Below are 18,857 nucleotides of genomic sequence, written 5' to 3'. Positions count from 1 at the left end.
ATACATTTGTAAAACAGGCCTCATTATAATGTGGCCCAAAAAATACCAAGCTCTTATGAACAATTTACAGACCCACAGGAAATTGTGGCTTCCCATAGCAGTAGTAAAAATTTAGGAAAATACAAAATTTGGGGCTTTAAATAGAAATTGTTATTTTCAAATGTAACTTTATTTAAATAAAGTATTAAATATTTAAATTTACATTTAAATTGCTGCACCAATATAAAAACTAAAAAGCTATTTAAAGGGGTCATATGATGTTACTAAAAAGAACATTATTTGGTGTAATGAAATGTGTTTATGTGGTTTAAGGTAAAAAAAAAAAACAACAGCATTATTTTCCACATAATGTACATTATTGTTTCTCCTCTATGCCCCGCCTTCTGTAATGCGTCAATTTGTACAAGACTCATTGCTCTGAAAAAGCGAGGTGGGCTCTCATTGGCCAGATATCTAGTGCATTGTGATTGGCCAAATGTTTAAAGCATCTGATGGAAATGTTACGCCCCTCAACATTTACAGTTATTGCGTGTCCCGGTCAGCACACCGGCATGACAGGACAAAAACAATACAACTCGTTACAAAGGAGGCAGGTGTTGCATTCAGTGGGATCATAATTACTGATTATAAAGTCTTTTTATGCAATGCATTGCGTATCGTGCCGCGTAAACATAGAACTATGTCTGCATTTGTGATCGGAGAATTGACAAACAAGTGCTACTCTACACTGCTCAATACTCGCGTTTGAATCATCGGTGGCAAGTCCTTTACATATGAAAACCTACTTACACACCGTGAGTCAGAAGCACCAGACTGTCCTTGCAAAGAGTGAGGAATGGCCGGGGGCTTGAGTGAGGAACAGCCTTCGGCTTGAGTGATTGGGTGGCTAAAACAAGGAACGTCCTGCGGATTTGACGTAGGAGCAACTGGGGGTTGTGACCCAGGGCTGGACTCTGTTTCGTCCACAGTGAAAGCCAATCCTGCGATCCATAGCACAAAGTTGATGTATTTCCACAGTGACCAGCACGGATCAGCTCTAAGCATGACGAAGCAGATATGACGCTTTTTTGGAAGGCCAAACAAAGTAGTTTCACTTTCAAAATAAAACACACAGCTTCTCCACGAAATAGCACAGGCAGCAACCGTGAGAATAAAAGGTACGCCTTCTTCCTTTGTGTGTACATTTGGGCGGCGTTTTGCAAATCTTCCCACATCGTGACATAGAGATGTGGGGGTGTGTTTAAACGAGGCGTTTTAGGGGGGCGTGGCGAGTCTTACATTTTATAAAGAATATCTCTTTGGATTTGACACTTTAATCTTTGCAACTTTACAGATCTTCGTCATGCACCAATAGCTTGTAACACTCCAAAGAGAAAGGAAAAATTGAAATCGCATCATATGACTCCTTTAAACTTTCTGCTAGCAGATATGTTACAAGACTATGTTGCAAGAAATATTCATAAGAGATGCACTGGATGTGATGAGAGGAAACAGCAGTAAAAAATCCCTATGGGTGATCTATTCCCAACACTGAATTGATGGCGGTAAAAGTGCATTTAAATTTCCAGTGCCCTAGCAGACAGGGAGGCTTGACACAGACATGAAGGGAGAGGAAATTGCCGAGAGGAGTTGGAATCATCCCCTCCCAGCTTCTGTGCCCTTGATCTTGATTGAAAATGCCATAGGACAGCATTCAAAGTCATCAAGTAAGAATGGCTGCCCATAAATGAATGTGAATGCAACTGCAGTCGGGCTTGTCACAATCATCAGCAAATGACCTCATTATAACCCAGACCGAATCCTGACGAAATTGCTCTGTGTCACACATGGACCTTTTCTGTTCTGTTGTTTACATTTATGGATGTAGATTTGTGGCTTCATTCCAGCTGATTTATTGTTTTGTTCTAGATTTAATATAAAATGTTTCCTCTCACAGTGACAATCAATGTTACAGTCGTTTACATAGGTTCATATGCAGGGCTCTACAGTTTGTACAACTAAACCTGACACAACATTAGATTACCAGGAGAGTCTGGAGAAATCAGAGTCGCCAAAAACACACCACTATATAAGAAAATGGAATTTCTGGTATATAGAAAGACCACGGAACGGATAACAAATGCGAAAGAGTCAGACATTCATGCAGTAGAGCAATCCATCTGTGGCTCACGTTGTGATATATTGCAAGTAAGGCCTAACTTTCACAGCAGTTATGAGCAGATGAATAAAAGAGCTTCAAAACGTTCTGTTTGTAATGACATTGCATCATCAAGTCTTCATGTGTCATCAGTCACGACGAGACAATGCTTGACTCAAACTGCAATCTATGGTGAAGTACAGTTAATATATCTCATTAATTTGGGGAAAAGAACGAGTAGAAAATAACAGCAGAAATTCAAACTGAATTGTCCTTCTTTCTTTTATCCTTTAAGTCCATTAGGAGTCATCTTCGGTTTTGATGACATGAAAAAGCGTGACATTGAAAAGGACCTGATGTCCATTGTTCCAGGCATAAAGCGCCCGTTCTCGAGCATTGTAGTCGAGCATGGAGATGTGAAAGTACTGGTTGTGGAACGGGATGTCCATGTACTCATAAGTCGAGGTCTTTGTGTTGTACGAATAATACACCTTGGCTCCGGTCAGGTGGGAATTGGTGATGTAGAGCGTGCCGCAGATCATGAAGGACTCACCTGCGTTCCTTTTGGAGTATTCCGTGTTCCACGTCTGGAGAACTTCTAGCGTCTGAGGTTCTAACTGAGAAATCACAATATTTCCTGCGTTCTGGTTGGTGGCATATACAGCCCACAAACCCAGCTCGTCCGCCATCAGGTCGATATCCGAGAAGCCTCCCCAGGTGTAGGGGTAGACGTTGTGGAAGCCGGCGTACTCCAAAGCACGTTGGGCGAGTACCCGTCCGGTCTCGAAGCTGTATTTGACAATGATGTTGCTCTGCTCCTTGTTATAGTATAGAGAGCCATTGTAGACAACATGGTTGGTTCCAGCCCATTTAAAGGGAAGGTAATAGGTTCTTGATTCCAGGCCGGAAATGAAGTCTGCGATGCTTTTGTACTCTCGAACCACCTTGCTGTTGGTGTAAGTGTCCATATACCAAACCTTTGGGAATATAAAGAGTGAGATTAAAAGAATGTAGATGAGTAGCTCACTAAATTATTTTTTACCCCTGGTGGAAAGCAGGTGTAAGTAATCCTGGGGAGGAAGAAGATTAATCAGGTATATGGCAGAACATTCATCAGACTGAAGAACGTAGTGCCGCCCACTTCAGAACTCACCCGGTTATTTCTTGGAGATGCAAGAGGGTCGGTCATCCATGCGCCAAACCGCGTTCCAGATGTCTTTATAGTCACAGGGCCGGCGATTTTCATTAATTTCCCACATGCTGGAAAAAAAAGAATATTCTTTATTTAAATATAATCATCTTCTATTGTTCAAACGGCTGTTTTCGTAGAAGCAATTTCATGCATTGTAAAGACTGTTGCTTTCAGTGCATGTGAAAAACAACGGCAACTCTTAATGATGTACTAGCTTAGTGCATCCAACCCTCAACACAAGGATGTAATTATCAGATATTAATTACATATTGGAACATCTGTTGAATTTGCCTACTAGCTAACTTATTAATAGTATAAGGCTTTTTAGCACTTCATCTTGAGAATCACAAGTGTTATGTGAGGACCGCTGAAAACACATTGTTATTTAATTGCAAAGAAATAAACCACCAATACAGAAGAACAGAGGTTGGAGGTAAATCTGTGATTTTTGTAATTTGCTTTGAGCAGGATATTTTTTTTATTTTTTTTTAACTGAGCCATCACTTTGTGTCTTTATTTTGCAGGCTGTACTTTAATGTACTTTTTTGCTTATCAATTTACACTGCGCTATAAATCAAGAGCCGGGAAATGGAAAAACAGGATGTTGAAAAAAGAAAAGATTTTTACACCCAGAGCGGTTTAAATTTTGGTGACAGTATGATTTTTGTAAAATGATTCTGTAATGATGCATTAAATTGATCACTAAGACACTAAACAACCCTTAATATTGAGCAGTACAGCTGTTTTCAATGTTTATAAAAATAGGATATTGTTCTTAAGCAGCAAATCAGCATATTAGAATGATTTCCGAAGGATCATGTGACACTAAAGACTGCAGTAATGGTTGTTAATAATTCAGTTTTGCCATCACAGGAGTAAATTACCTCTTAAAGAAAACAGTTATAGATTTAATAATAATATTCCACAATATTACTGCTTTTACAGTACCTTTGGTCAGCTAAATGTGAAATAAATTGTAATAGTTTTGAAGCACTGTCACTACAGCCATATTTCATCCCATCTCATCTTTTTTTTGAGCATCCTGCCTGCCATGAATGTAGCATTTTAAATATTGCCTGTCGTGTTAAAAAGTCCAACTAAAGTTCAAACCCAACATTTTATTTACATTGCTTCACCTCCACCTTCATCAAACTGTTTTTAAATGAGCTAGATGTAAATACCCCTCTTTGGAGCAGGTGAGTCTGAATCCAAATTAGGCTTGTTGGCTATTAATTGATATATTAAAGATATACCAATGTATCTTTAAGTGTTCTTTCAAAATGAAATAAAACTAGTAGAATATGGTCCTTTTAAAAATTCACAAAAACTGCTTAAACTGTGCATAGCTGTGGATTACTTACTGAGTTTGCTCATGCAGTTTCTTAGCCGACTGTCCAGGCTGAGCACTCTCTGATAGAGCTGCTCATAGTCATAAGCTCCCAGCTCCTCCTGGATGCCCGTCAGCACGGCAGACAGATTCCTGATTTCCTCTTTGAACTGAGAGATCAGCTTAGCATCTGTTTTGTACTGCTCTAGCACAGGAATCAATGGCTGGAGTTCATCCATGCGATCTTTCAGCTCCTGTAGACACACACCCACACAGATGTTCTTACGCTTCACACATTGCTCCCAATAAACAATGTTTAGCCGTAAAACGCATTCCATTATGTAGTTATAGTGTAATTCTATTATACATATATTTCACCATTTGAGATAACACATGCAATATTCATGGCTAATGCTGATGTTTGCATTTCCAGCAGCTGGTCTTTTGTAACCTAATAAAAGCACACCTTAAAGTTTCTAGCCATTATAGTTTTCCTGTCCTCTTCAATTTGCCGGAACTTGGTGCGTAACCCTTTCATTTGATTTTCCATTTTCATGACATACTGGAAATCACGCTGCGTGCGCAGATTCAGGACTTCAATTGATTGTGACATATTCTGCACCTGCATCACAAAACCACAAGTCAGGAAGTTAGACAAGAAATAAACTAGAAATAGAAATAAACAGCATAAACGATTTCAACATTGCTAATCAGTATTAGAATGGTTTCTGAAGGATCATGTGACACTAAAGACTGGAAAAAAGTAAAAGTATTTTAAATTGTAATAATATTTCACAATTCACATTTTTTTTATTGTATTTTTGATTAAATAAATGCAGCCTTGGTGAACATACTGTAAGACACCTATTTTGTACTGTCCCAAAATATTTGAATTGAATTGTAGAACTGCACTTTCGTACCAGTAAACAATTGTCCATAGACATTTTCAATTAATTTACTATTTTGTTTGTTTTGATCCTTGACAGCAACTGGTCACCATTTTTATGAAAAACAATACATTAGTTGGGCATCATGAGGGTGAGTCGTTGAATTTATTATTTTGCGATCTATCCATTCTACCTCAGCAGGTCTGCGTAAGACATATTGGGAACAATTTTCCAAAAAACACATTTCATAAGTTATGGATAAACTGACTACAATTAATGAATCTTTAAAAAGGGGTTGATAAAAAACCCTAAACAGTGGCTCCAATCTCATTGTGTTTGTCTCCGTCAAACGGTCTGATTAGCTACCTTGACTGGGGTGCGAGAAAAGCGGAAATCCATGAATCATGAATGAGATGCATCCTCTGTGGCGCCCGACTTTCTTTTCAGGCTATAGGGGAAATGGAGGCGTTAAAAAATGTACATATCAATATTAACGGCAGTCAGGCTCCCGCTGGATTGCAGCATGTATCATTTATCATAAAATCAGGTATTAATGACCTGCATATAATCAACCTCTTGCGAAAACAGTTGAAGCAACTAACAGCGCCTTTTTTTCTTTTTTTTTTTTTTTTTACTTGTGTGCAAGTGTGTGTGTGTGTGTGTGTGTGTGTTTATGCCAGTATTAGTGGCAGGCTAAAGTAGCTCCTGAAATGTGTCCCTGAGGCAAAACAGTACATTAGTTGTCCACACAATATATACTAGACAAATGATGCCTATGTGTGTTGAAAGAAAGAATAGAACGCATGAAGAAATGCTTCATGAGAAAAAATCCTGTGCTATTACTAGGCTTTGCGATATTTTGAATATTCAAATTATTTTTGCAATGCATGTGCTAGCAATATAAAACTAAGAAACAGTGTAAATATCATGATTTTAATCTGTTGTTTTTTTAGGCCATTAAGGGCCAGATTTACCAAACGGGAAATTAGCGTTAGAGCGCAATTCCATAAAAGCGCTGTTGGGAGCGGAAAATCCTGTGGGTGATTTACTACCAATGCACACTTTTAAGAACATGCAGCCAGATCATTTCCATAATGACCAGGATAATCTACCAGGAGAAGCTCAAATTACTGCCTGCTTTTTTTGGGGTGTTAAATAATGGTGCAAATACCAGGAAATTTAACCAGCGCAAACATTATTAAATGACGTTGCGTGATTCATTTTAATACTCTCCTCCCATAAATGATCTGTCTGAAAGGGAAACTCCTCCAAATGCATATTCAGTTATGTCAGGCACAAAAATAACTCTGTCCATGCCTTTTCAGGACCAATTCTTCATTGCGCGTCTTAAATCCTGACAGTACTATTTTAATGCCAAAAGATGTATTGTGCTGGCAAAGCTGTTAGTAAATCTGGCTGTCAGTTTCCAAAAGACCGTCCCAGTAGGCAAATTTTTTTACCATTTCATGAGTATGAGAAGATAAAGACAAATATTCTAATAACATTAAACGTGTTAAGTATTCAATTGTAAATAACACATTCGATTTGTAAGTTTGATTCATTGTGTCATATGCACTATACTGTTCAAAAGTTCTACAGTCAGTAAGAATATCTTTTGCTCAACAAGGCTGCATTTATTTGATCAAAAATACAGTAAAACAGTAAAAATTTTAAATATTACAATTTAAAAGAACTATCTTTTGTAATAAGTTATATAATGTAATTTATTCTTGTCAAAGCTACATTTTCAGCACTATTAATCTAGTCTTCATTGTTACATGATCCTTCAGAAATCATTCTAATATGCTGATTTACTGCTCAATAAACATTTATTATTATCAATGTTGGCTGCATTTATTTGATCAAAAATACAGTAAAACAGTAAAAATTTTAAATATTACAATTTAAAAGAACTATCTTTTGTAATAAGTTATATAATGTAATTTATTCTTGTCAAAGCTACATTTTCAGCACTATTAATCTAGTCTTCATTGTTACATGATCCTTCAGAAATCATTCTTATATGCTGATTTACTGCTCAATAAACATTTATTATTATCAATGTTGGAAGAATTTGTGCTGCTTAGTAGTTTTGTGGAAACCATGATACATATTATTCAGGATTCTTTAATAAACAGAAAGTTCAAAAGAACAGCATTTATTTGAAATAGCCTTTTTGTATCAATGTAAAAGTATTTACTCTCACTTGATAAATGTAATGCTTTTTATTTTTTGCTTTTTCTTTAGAAAATAAGCTTTTGAATGGTAAAATATATATATATATACTACAAATATTTTATCCAGTATACAGTGTGATTGTGATATATATGATATATTTATCAGAAGAATAAAGAAGCGCAGTAAAAATGTGTGTGTTTATGCATGAGACCTTCTCCAGCAGCTGTCGGAGCTGTCTGCTCTTGGCATCCCTGGAGCAGAGGTTTTGTTCCGGTGCGACCACAGTGCAGATACAGCGTCCGTCAGCATCCTGTGCTGAACTATACACCTGCCATCCTTCCTTGGGACCAATCGTCTGCACACACACACACACACACACTCACTTTAAAATACTAGTTCACCCAAAAAAGTCAATTCTGTCATCATTCACTCATCCTGATGTCTTTCCAAAACAATATGTTGTGACTTTCACATTATGACACTCTTCTGCTTGAAAGAGAATACTGTTTTTTATAGTCTTTTCCATGCAGTTACAAAGAACAGGGACATTGCCAGTGCCTCAAAAAAGCACAGATAAAAGCAAATTAAACGTACTTTGAAGAGGTCCATGAGCTCCGGACAAAATACAGACAGGAATTTACATGTGTTATTTTCTGAATAAATAATGAATTAATAAATTATCATCAAAACTACTACTAATAAAAGTGATAATTATTTTTAGCATTATTAATATTAATTACTTTTAGCATAATGAATATTACCACCAATAATAATAATAATTTGCCATTATTATTCACTTGTAATCTTCACCAACAATTAATGTTATGAACATATCATTTAATATGTTAGTTTGATTCTTAATTAAACTGGATCAGGTGTTTCATCGAAAAGATCCAAATAAAAAAAAATATTTGTTTATGGATTGGACATTGCTACTTGTCATGCAAATACCAAGTCAAACTAGGGCAGATGTCAAGATTTTCAGTGAATTTCCATCTATTTGGTGCACAAAGCAATCATACGGTATGACTTCAGAAGACAAATATTTCACACAATGAAATATGGAGCTGTTGCATGCTTTTTGAAGTTTGAAAACTGTTAAGCTATGGCTAAGTCATACCAGTTTGGACTGACATGAGGGTGAGAAAGTGACAGATTTTTTTTGTTGTGAACTGTCCCTTTTACTTATCATTGAACTTATTTATTTAATTGTGCAGTAGGTAGAAAATATGACAGATTTTATCCACTGAGTGAATTCAGAGGAATGTCATTTTAAATATTTATTTCTTGTGTAGCCTTTAGGTCACCTTTAACAACAAGGCTAAAGCGTGAATGCTAAAACCCACGGTTGTCATTTACATGAAGCATGCGGAGGCTTTGCTAACTGTTAAAGGCTAGTTTTTGCAGACTATAACAGTAAATCAGGCATGCCATTACCTCAGACGGCAGTTTCTCAGGAGATGAATGAAATAAATTGCTTAGGTGGACTGAAAAGCCAATGACCTGCTTTTATCTATTGGAAATACTGGACCCGAATGTGTGTGACATCATAAAGTGGGCGTGTCCCTGTCAGTCACAATGATGCCAGTATTCTCTTGCTCTAATCCACTTGCGCTGTAACTGATCCAATTCCCCAGCTTTGATGTATAATTTGTACAGTCGAGTCTGAGAGTTGATATGCGAGACGTGTAACTGTGCAGTCAACGAATCCACAAATACAAGCAGCGATTAAAAACAAACAAAAACAATACAGGAAGAAAGAATCTGGATAGCGAAAAAACAGGATGGAAAACTTTAGGGAGGTTTTGAGGATTCACTTGAGAGGACAAAAAGATAAGCTGAGGACAGAGGAATCGCATGTCATATATACATGTGCACACACTGATTTTACTACTGCCATCCTTGACTGCCTCCGCTTCTTCTTCTCTTTTGCCACTGGTATATATTTTCAATTTCTTAAAAAACATTCTGTTCTCAGTTTGAGTTTGACATTACTGTGATACAACTGTTCAATTAACAATTTGATAATACTGAGTAACTTACATTTTAGACACAAAATTGCCAGTTACTTACGGCTTTTTGCTCTGTCAACAAAATATTACAAATGAAGCCTAAGGAACACACAAGAGCATCACTTATTGTTAAACGAATCAAAATAATTATTATTTTCCCCCGTTTCTGAATAAATGTTCTTTTTCAGGTGAATGAATAATAACTCACTCATAAAGAAGGCAACTAGTTTATTTCTTGAATGAATTTGTTTTTAAACAAATCTGTACATTATTGATTCAGTGACTTACAAAGATGGCCGCTTGTTTTGATCCTGAATGAATCAGTTTTGAGTAAATTCATTACGAAGATGGCTGCTTGTTTCATTCAAACATTAGTCTTAGTTCATTCCTGAAAAATTTGGAGTTTCAATGAATTGGTTAAGTGAATGGTGACTCGTTCATAAAGGCAGCCACTAGTTTGGTTTCTGAACAGTGTTTTTTTTTTTTTTTTTGGAATGAATCCGTTGAGGGAATGGCGACTCCTTCAAAAAGACTGTCACATCTTTTAGTCCTGAATGAACTGGTATTTTGAAAAAATCAGTTGAATGGCCCTAACTAGGGAAGTCGTGGCCTAATGGTTAGAGAGTTGGACTCCCAATCGAAAGGTTGTGAGTTCGAGCTCCGGGTGTGTGTTCACAGTGTGTGTGTGTTCACTGCTCTGTGTGTGTGCACTTCGGATGGGTTAAATGCAGAGCACAAATTCTGAGTATGGGTCACCATACTTGGCTGAATGTCACGTCACTTTCACTTTCACTTTTTAAACGAATTGGTTAAGGGTATCATTCAATGACACAAAGTCAATCTTGCTTTTTTCCTGAATAAGTGACTCGCTCATAAAAACAGCCACTATATTTCCGTTCCTGAATTAAGCACTGTTTTGCACAAATTGGTTGAAGGCACAAAGGCGATCACATGTCACCATCTACTGGGAAAACTATATAACTCGCATACAGAGCGACTGAAAAATCCCCACCACTAATGGACAGACTTGACAGCCTGTGTAAACCAGTAGTGAAATTGCTTCTATTTTGCATTGCAGTATTTTCCAAAATAGAGTAATTTATGATAAATGCAGCATAAGGCAGTTATACGTGTACCTTACATTACGACATCAGCAGTATCTCAACAAAGCGCTTCAGTTAAAAATGATGGATTCTTTTACAGTCACACAGAGTACGACATTCGCGTCCACTCCCATTTAAGTTGATGAAAACAAATCGTGCATGCCATCCAGACAGAGAGAGAGAGAGGTTTGAAAAACAGAATATATCACTACAGAGCATGGAAGAATATACAATGACCTTTCAGGTACTGATGATCATGTCTTTTAAATGGACTCCCATTTCAGTCCTGATAGTGGAAGTTATGTTTTTAAAAGTGACTGTTAAGACTAAATTCAAATAGTTCATTTGAAAAAGTTTGGCGGGGAAAAAATGTGTAAAGTTGTACATTTGTGTGTGTGCTGCTCACACACTAGTAAATGTTCATGTCTGATATTTATACTGTGATAATTAAATACAAAGCAGAGAAAACAGTCCTCTACTATTTTGTTCTCACTAGTATCTGCCTCTGCTATGCTTTTCATCAAGTGCTGGTATCAACACACCTGTTTGAAAATTAAAATGCTTAGCCTGCTGCTTACAGAAATTGCTATTTTTTTCTCCCTTTCTGTGGCTTGCTTACTCTTGCTTTCTTGTGCTCTGACCTCTAGACTATATCTCCATATCTGAGTACACTTCTGAAAGCAAGCGAGGCATAGAAAGATAAAAAAGGCTTTCATTCATTATCAGCCATGTTTATAAATCTCAGCAATAAATCTAGTGAGGGTGTAGCAGTGTTCATGCATAGCAGATTTGTTATTTATTGTGCAAGTATGATGGTTTATTTCATTCATCATACGTGTGTACTACAGTTATCGGTTCTGCTATGCTAAATGAAAACACGTGTATGCGGTTACTTTCATTCATTCATTGTTGTTCATAATGTTCAGATTAGAAAAGTATAGTCAGCAAACATATCTCTTGTGATTACATAAAGTGATTTATGAATGTCACATAGGCTACATCAATATTTTGAGTGTATTCGGGGTCAGATCGCGAAAGATATTCACAACTGTTATTTTATTATCATTGAGATACAGTATAGTTTTATTTATCATTTTAATTTGTTTATATTGTTGTATTTTGTTTTTATTTAGTTTTTATATTTTAAAGTTTGTCATTCTGTTGTGTTTTTATCATTTTTATTATTATTAATATTATTTTTTATGTCAATATAGTTTTAACTAATTACTATTTCTGTTTTAGTTGTTTTAATTTATCAAGTTAAAGTAACTGAAAATGGCCTTTTTTCTGGCTGAAATAAAATGTTTTTGTATATTTTATTTTATTTCAAGGAATGCAAATGCTTATGGTTTTATTTTTTTGTGAACTGTTATAACCCTGATCCACAGCACCACATTAAGAAACATAATGACATTGGATCAATACATGACTGAATTGACTTTTCCATTCAAACTCGCACAAAAACTGTCCTGCTATAAAACTAAACTCTGGATGCTAAATGAGGTGAAGGTTTGTATTATTATGGATCCCTTCACCAACATTAGAAAGCTGTATCCCGTAGGTGTGTAATGCAATTTGTCACCATAAAAAGCGCATTTCAGCACATCAAATTAATCATCATGAATCACTCATCCCACAAGCAACAACAATGTAATTAGAAGCCCATTACGCTAACGTCCATTCAGTTTCATAGTCAGACAGCTCAAACACCCTCTTGCTGGGGTCTATAGGGGATTTACAATTTTCTTTTGTGTGAGTGTTTATTTATGGACCTTTTGGCATTCTGAAGAATTTTGATGGGGAGGTCAAAAATCCAGCATAGAACTACTAGCAAAGTTGTTCATTGGTTAAACAAATGGTTTCCACTAAAAGCCATTCACTGTCTAGTCCATGCAGACATATGTCTGTATGTGATTAGTTCACTTCAGCACCACGACGTTGTGGACAGCTCCTGTCCACCTATGACTTAACAGCTGAAGCACATCACCACACTCATTTTAGCACTTGTTACATCTTTTCATGGGGATTTTTTTTTTTTTTTCAAGAGAAAACTGCTTAAAAAAATCTGTAAATTTAATGAAAATGCTATTAGCAAACTAAAATTTATATATACTTTATTATATATTGTATTTACATTTTATAAGTTATTATAATATTATATTTTGTTTTCATTTTATCGATATTTTAATACCAAAAATTTGAATTTTTTGTTGTTGTTAAGGCTGTAATAGACTGAATATGACTGTGTAAATCCAACCAACTGCAAATAAGGAATTTTAAATTTATATGCATTTCCTTTCAGTCCCATGTGTCCCCTTCCCAAGGTGTACTGGGGCATGAATAATTATGGTTGTGTTTTCTAACTGTTTGTCAGTTATATTTACACTGAAGTTGATTTTTTTTTTTTTGTCACTTGTTAGTCTGTTTGCATTTAAAATGATCAGATTGTTGTTACCTTGTCTTGTTTCATAAAATTTTAGGTACTCAATGCATATTTTTTGTCACTTTATGTGATAAGTGATGTTGTCATTACAAGCACTTGGGTTCAACAAAGGAAACAGTTTGCTTATCATCTGATACAGCATTTTCAAATAATATTCTTAGTTAATCAATCTAATACTTTTTTTTTATACTATACATTAAATTGGAAGTTGTTTTGCAACAACAGATGCAGTTTCTCATTTTAATTATTCACTTTAGTGGAGCCCATATGATTAATACTTTTAAACATTTTATTTAATTAATAATATTGCTTTATATTGCTTCCTCTATCATTTTTACAGTGACAGGTTATTTTGCTTATTTACTGTGCTGGGCAGTGGACCAGAATTTTGCATTACACCATTATATTCACTGGCTGGTGAAATCATAAGCATGCATCTTATGAATATACACTGGCGACAGTGTAAAAAAATAATCTACAAAATTCACATTTCCAGTGCTTATAAATATCTGCTGCATGTCACTTTATCTGTTTGTGACTCACTAATGCATTCCTAGCAAAACTGGAAAACATCTGGGAAGACAAATGGTGCTTCATTCATGCTTGAATAAACCAAAGTTTATTATCTGTGGACCGCAGATGCAACATATTTATTTTCCTGCAACACGTACATATCATGTATTATATGATGCATAATACTGAGGACTCCAGTGTTGAGGAAATTATGTTAAACAATTCTATACCGATTTACATCTTTGAAGGCACCTTGCTATAATTTTAAATAATAACTAAATAATTTCATATATACTCACACAGAGATAAAAAATCAAGAAATGCATTATCATGAAATATTTTAGCTTGCAACTCGTCACATCAACTTACCATGGATGGGCACAGTCCGAAGACGATGAGGAAAAGCAGGGGATTTAATGCACCGAACAGAAGGATCATGCTGTCACGGCTCTATCACACTTTTCTGGCGTTAATATCGCGTCCTCGGCGTGGCAGATGATGCCCGAACAGAACAGGGCGGATAGATCCACATTCATTACCGTGCTGCTCTGCCGCGCGAGCTCCCGCGTGCAGCCAATACTGAGCGCGCGCTGTCCAAAGTTGCGACCGCACGCGCATGAGGATTCAGCAGACAGCGCGCGAGATCATCCAACACTACCAAGGAGTCATTCACAGCGGATGTGACATCATTTCATTATTCCAAACGTTAACTTGTTGAGCAAAGTTGGCGAGTGTATGCGGAAACTGCAGCGTCAATAGAGCCCGCAATTCCAAATACACGCAACACTTTGCTTTGTGAGCTGAAATGGTCATATTGCCACAGTCGCCTGTGGTTCTTAGGACAAACGTTCACGGAAAAAGTTCCACCTGCAATTGCATATACAGGTTAATCTCAATAAATTAGAATGTCGTGGAAAAGTTAATTTAGTTCAGTAATTCAACTCAAATTGTGAAACAATCCACAAAGACTGAAGTAATTTAAGTCTTTAATTTAATTACTGTCTCAATTCGGCATGGCATGGAGGTGATCAATATGTGGCACTGCTGAGGTGGCATGGAAGCCCATGTTTCTTTTACAGTGGCCTTCAGCCCTTCTGCATTTTTTGGTCTCTTGTTTCTCGTTTTCCTCTTGGTTCAGGTCTGGTGAGACTCCATGGTCATTTAATCAACTTTTGGTGCTTTTGGCATAGTGGGCAGGTGCCAAATCCTGCTGGAAAAGGAAATCAGCATCTTCAAAAACCTGGTCAGCAGAAGGAAGCATAAAGTGCTCCAGAATGTCTTGTTAAACAGGTGCAGTGACTTTGGTTTTTAAAAAACAAAATGGACCAACATCAGCAGATGACATTGCAAATCATCACAGACTGTGGAAACTTAAACACTGGACTTTAAGCAACTTGGGCTATGAGCTTCTCCACTCTTCCTCCAGACCTTGGACCTTGGTTTCCAAATGAAATACAAAACTTGCTCTCATCTGAAAAGAGGACTTTGGACCACTGGGCAACAGTCCAGTTCTTCTTCTCCTTAGCCAAGGTAAGACACCTCAGGAGTGGCTTAACAAGAAGAATACGACAACTGTAGCCAAATTACTTGACACCACTGTGTTGTGGTGGCTCTTGATGCCTTGACCCCAGCCTCAGTCCATTCCTTGAATCTTGAATCTTGAATAAATATTGTTTGACAATCCTCATAAGGCTGCGGTTCTCTCGGTTGGTTGTGCATATTTTTCTTGCACACTTATTCCTTCCACTCAACTTTCTGTTAAGATGCTTGGATACAGCACTCTGTGATATGGCAATGAATGTTTGTGGCTTACCCTTCTTTTGAAGGGTGTCAGTGATTGTCTTTTGGACCACTGGCAGTCTTCCCCATGATTGCGTAACTGAGAGACCATTTTGAATGCACCTTTGCAGGTGTTTTGAGTTGATTAGCTGATTGGCATGTCACCATATTCTAATTTGTTGAGATTTGTTGAATTAGTGGGTTTTCGTTAAATGTGAGCCAAAATCATCACAGTTAAAAGAACCAAAGACTTGAACTACTCAAGTCTTCACGGAACGCAAGCAGCAGAAAGGCGCTTTTTTAGTTTAGCCAAGTTTAACTTGAGTCACACTTTCTGGAACAGTGTGTCTTGCAAAAGACACAAAACTCAAGCGAAGCTCTCAATCACGTCCATTTAGAACAAATTCCATAGGAAAAAAAGGTGACATGTACTTTTTGAGTAAAATGCTGCTAAAGAAGATATAAGCATAAGTTGGAAGGTGGTGAACAGTAATAGGATGTTCCCAAATGTACCAACTTTAAACAAATTTGATTAAAATTATTATTTTGTTCCCGATACTTTAAAGCAACTGTATGCAGTTTTGTGTATTTTTGTGACTTATAAATACAAGTATGTACTTGTAAATACATACAGTTACAATACATATAATTACACTTCAATGTAGTTTTGGCGCCTGTACAGCTGTACAGGAAATCTGATTATAGCCTAATTCAAATTTTAAAACAGAAATTGAACAACATTTTTTAAGTTTAAGTAGGTGGAATTATATATATAGTTTTTTTCTGTATTATTTCAGTGATGACGCTTTGTGTCTGTACCAATGAATAGTGTCTACATATGTTTATTAGTCATGGCTTATGAAAAGGTTAATTTCGAGGAACTTTAATTCATCATGTGGCCTTCTATTTTACCACCTTCATTATTATAGTGAATGCATATTTTAAAGGGCAAAGCAGATTTTAATCAGTGTAATAAGTTGTTATATAACAATGTTTATCAAATAAATGCTTATAAAGACTCAGATACACAAATAATTCTTCAATTCAAGTTTACACTCAAATGTTTGATGATAATACAGTAGTACAGTGCTGTTCTGACAGAGACAGAATGTACTGAAATACAGCATCCTAAAGTGTTAATGATTTATGCAAAATGGATGCCGAACATCTTCCAAACCACCCACATCTGTTGAACTGATGTCCATGAGGGATGTCTAAATGAGATTCATTCAGGCAAAGGTGGTTGCTCAACACACCTACTGCCAAGATAATATTTCAATATGGCACAGTGGGTATTCTTTAAAGATCTGGTCATATATTGTTATAGATAACTGCTACTTCCTTTCTTTTTTGGATGAATGTAGTTTTTAACCACCTGCATTTTACTCACTTTTTGCTAATGTTAGTCACATCAGTTAATTATACAGCCAACAGTATAATTAGACCCTACTCCTGTCTCATGTAGAGTAAGTAAAAGCTTTCCATGAGAGTTTGCAGCTTGGGCAAGACAGCAGCCTCCAATTCAAGCTAATACAAGTAAATATTAAAGCAGTTAAGAAATGAGAGTTTCTAGATGAAGAATGTTGATTCGCTTTCAGGCTCATAACCTGAGCTGCTTTCTCTTATGAAAAGTTATTGTTACTCTAGTTAACGAAATAAAACAAATCAAAGTTATGAAAGTTCTCCGCCGTACATGGTATAATGGCTGTCGGATGGTTTTGTTCACACACAGCAAATCCTCATCGCGGGCAAATTATGCTCGGCAAACAATTTGAGTTCATCGCTGGCGGAGCGTCTTGTTTGAGGATGGTAAATTGGAGAAATTCTCATCTCGCGTTTATTTGCACATACAGCCTTCTGTGAGAAAACAAAGTCAAGTGTTCGAAAATGAGCTTTTGTTGAATCTTTCTCCGCATGTTTATGTAAAACTTATTGTAATTTGCCCTTTCATATTTCCCTTGCATTATTCATGAGTCTATCAGAGGACTCTATAAAACTGTTTACTTTTGCTAATGATCAGGAGACGGTGTTGTTCCTTACAAATTCTCCTCCTGCTTGTCTTCCTATCTGTTCAGTTCACTCTTGTACACTTACATACTAATAAGGCAAAGTTTGAGTGCTCCTGGTCTGTATTTCGCTCGTGAATACAAGCTTGTTGTGTTTTTTGAGAGTAGGTGTGCGTGTTACTGTCTAGTGTTAATGAGCCACCGAGCACCTGAGCTTCCCACACCACCTCACGATCACATTAATCTCACTTGCCCTCCTTGATCTTTTCTCGCTCAAACCATTTTCTTTTCCATGTGACTTGGCATGGTGTCTTCTCTCTCTCTTATTCATTATTGCTTTACTCAAGAGCTCAGTTGCTCAGCAACACCTGCTGATGCCTTTAAAATTAGTACGTTTCTGCGTAATTTTGTTTTACTAAAAAGCTAAAAGATACCGTTACGTCCATTTCGATTATCTATACTGTTTTCCAATTCTGTCAGAATTCATCTTGTATTTCATTCTTTTAAAGAGTTCACCCCAAAATGGAAATGAACTGAAAATCAGGGTGCCGAAGATGTAGATGAGTAATTTTCTTCATCAGAACAGGTATGGAGAAATGTACTGTTACATCACTCTCTCTCCAATTTGTCCTCTGCAGTGAATGGGTGCCGTCAGAGTGAGAGTCCAAACATCTGATGAAAACATCACAATAATGCACAAGCAATCCAGTCCATTAATTAACACCTTGTAAAGTAAAAAAAAGAAGCTATTTTGGAGAGTTTTCACTTGTAAACAGTGCTTGTTCTGTGCATATTTCTCTCCTGATTCTGACGAGATAACTTTTTTTTTTTTTTTGTCAATGTAAAAAGCAATATTATGGATAGAGGACTCAAGCAATGGGCTAAATTTAAAAACATTTTAATGTTGCTTACAAACCTTCAGCTCTTCACTTCACAAGATTTTAATTTATGGATTACTTTTGGATTATTGTGATATTTTTATCAGCAATTCAGACCCTCATTCTGACCGCACCCATTCACTGCAGAGGATCCATTGGTAAGCAAGTGATGTAATGCAAAATGTCTCCAAATCTGATGAAGAAACAAACTCATCTACAACTTGGATGTCCTGAGGATGAGTAAATTTTCATTCTTGGGTGGACTGTTCCTTTAATGTGTAGACATACTCTTTTAAATATAAAAAATATATACAGTGTATCAAATTTTTTTACCTACATGTAAAGCACTTTGTCTAATTACCACAGGTTTTTGCAAGAGGAATCTAATGCGGAACAAACAAG

General features: G+C 36.5%; 1 protein-coding gene across 1 annotated transcript; it reads right to left on the bottom strand.

The window, feature by feature from the left end:
- Window positions 1-1,519: 1,519 nt before the first annotated feature.
- Window positions 1,520-14,230, bottom strand: olfm3a (olfactomedin 3a). The gene is made up of 6 exons (XM_026201428.1): window positions 14,162-14,230; window positions 7,933-8,076; window positions 5,123-5,278; window positions 4,691-4,910; window positions 3,291-3,397; window positions 1,520-3,114 (listed from the first exon to the last, which is right to left on the bottom strand). The coding sequence occupies exons 1-6, from the start codon at window positions 14,228-14,230 to the stop codon at window positions 2,437-2,439; spliced, it is 1,374 nt and encodes a 457-aa protein (XP_026057213.1). The 3' UTR covers window positions 1,520-2,436.
- Between the last annotated feature and the right edge of the window lie 4,627 nt (window positions 14,231-18,857).

Source organism: Carassius auratus, chromosome 24 (assembly GCF_003368295.1).
Source record: "Carassius auratus strain Wakin chromosome 24, ASM336829v1, whole genome shotgun sequence".
In the NCBI taxonomy this organism is placed as follows: domain Eukaryota; kingdom Metazoa; phylum Chordata; class Actinopteri; order Cypriniformes; family Cyprinidae; genus Carassius; species Carassius auratus.
The sequence above is the reverse complement of the archived record's forward strand: the minus strand, read 5'-3'. Positions and strand labels throughout refer to the sequence as shown.

Coding starts and splice junctions, on each gene's coding strand:
- olfm3a (XM_026201428.1), bottom strand. CDS start 14,230: ATGATCCTTCTGTTCGGTGCATTAAATCCCCTGCTTTTCCTCATCGTC. Junction 8,077..14,161: donor TCGGACTGTGCCCATCCATG/GTAAGTTGATGT, acceptor GTGTGTGTGCAG/ACGATTGGTCCCAAGGAAGG. Junction 3,398..4,690: donor AAACTGCATGAGCAAACTCA/GTAAGTAATCCA, acceptor TTTTTTTTCCAG/CATGTGGGAAATTAATGAAA.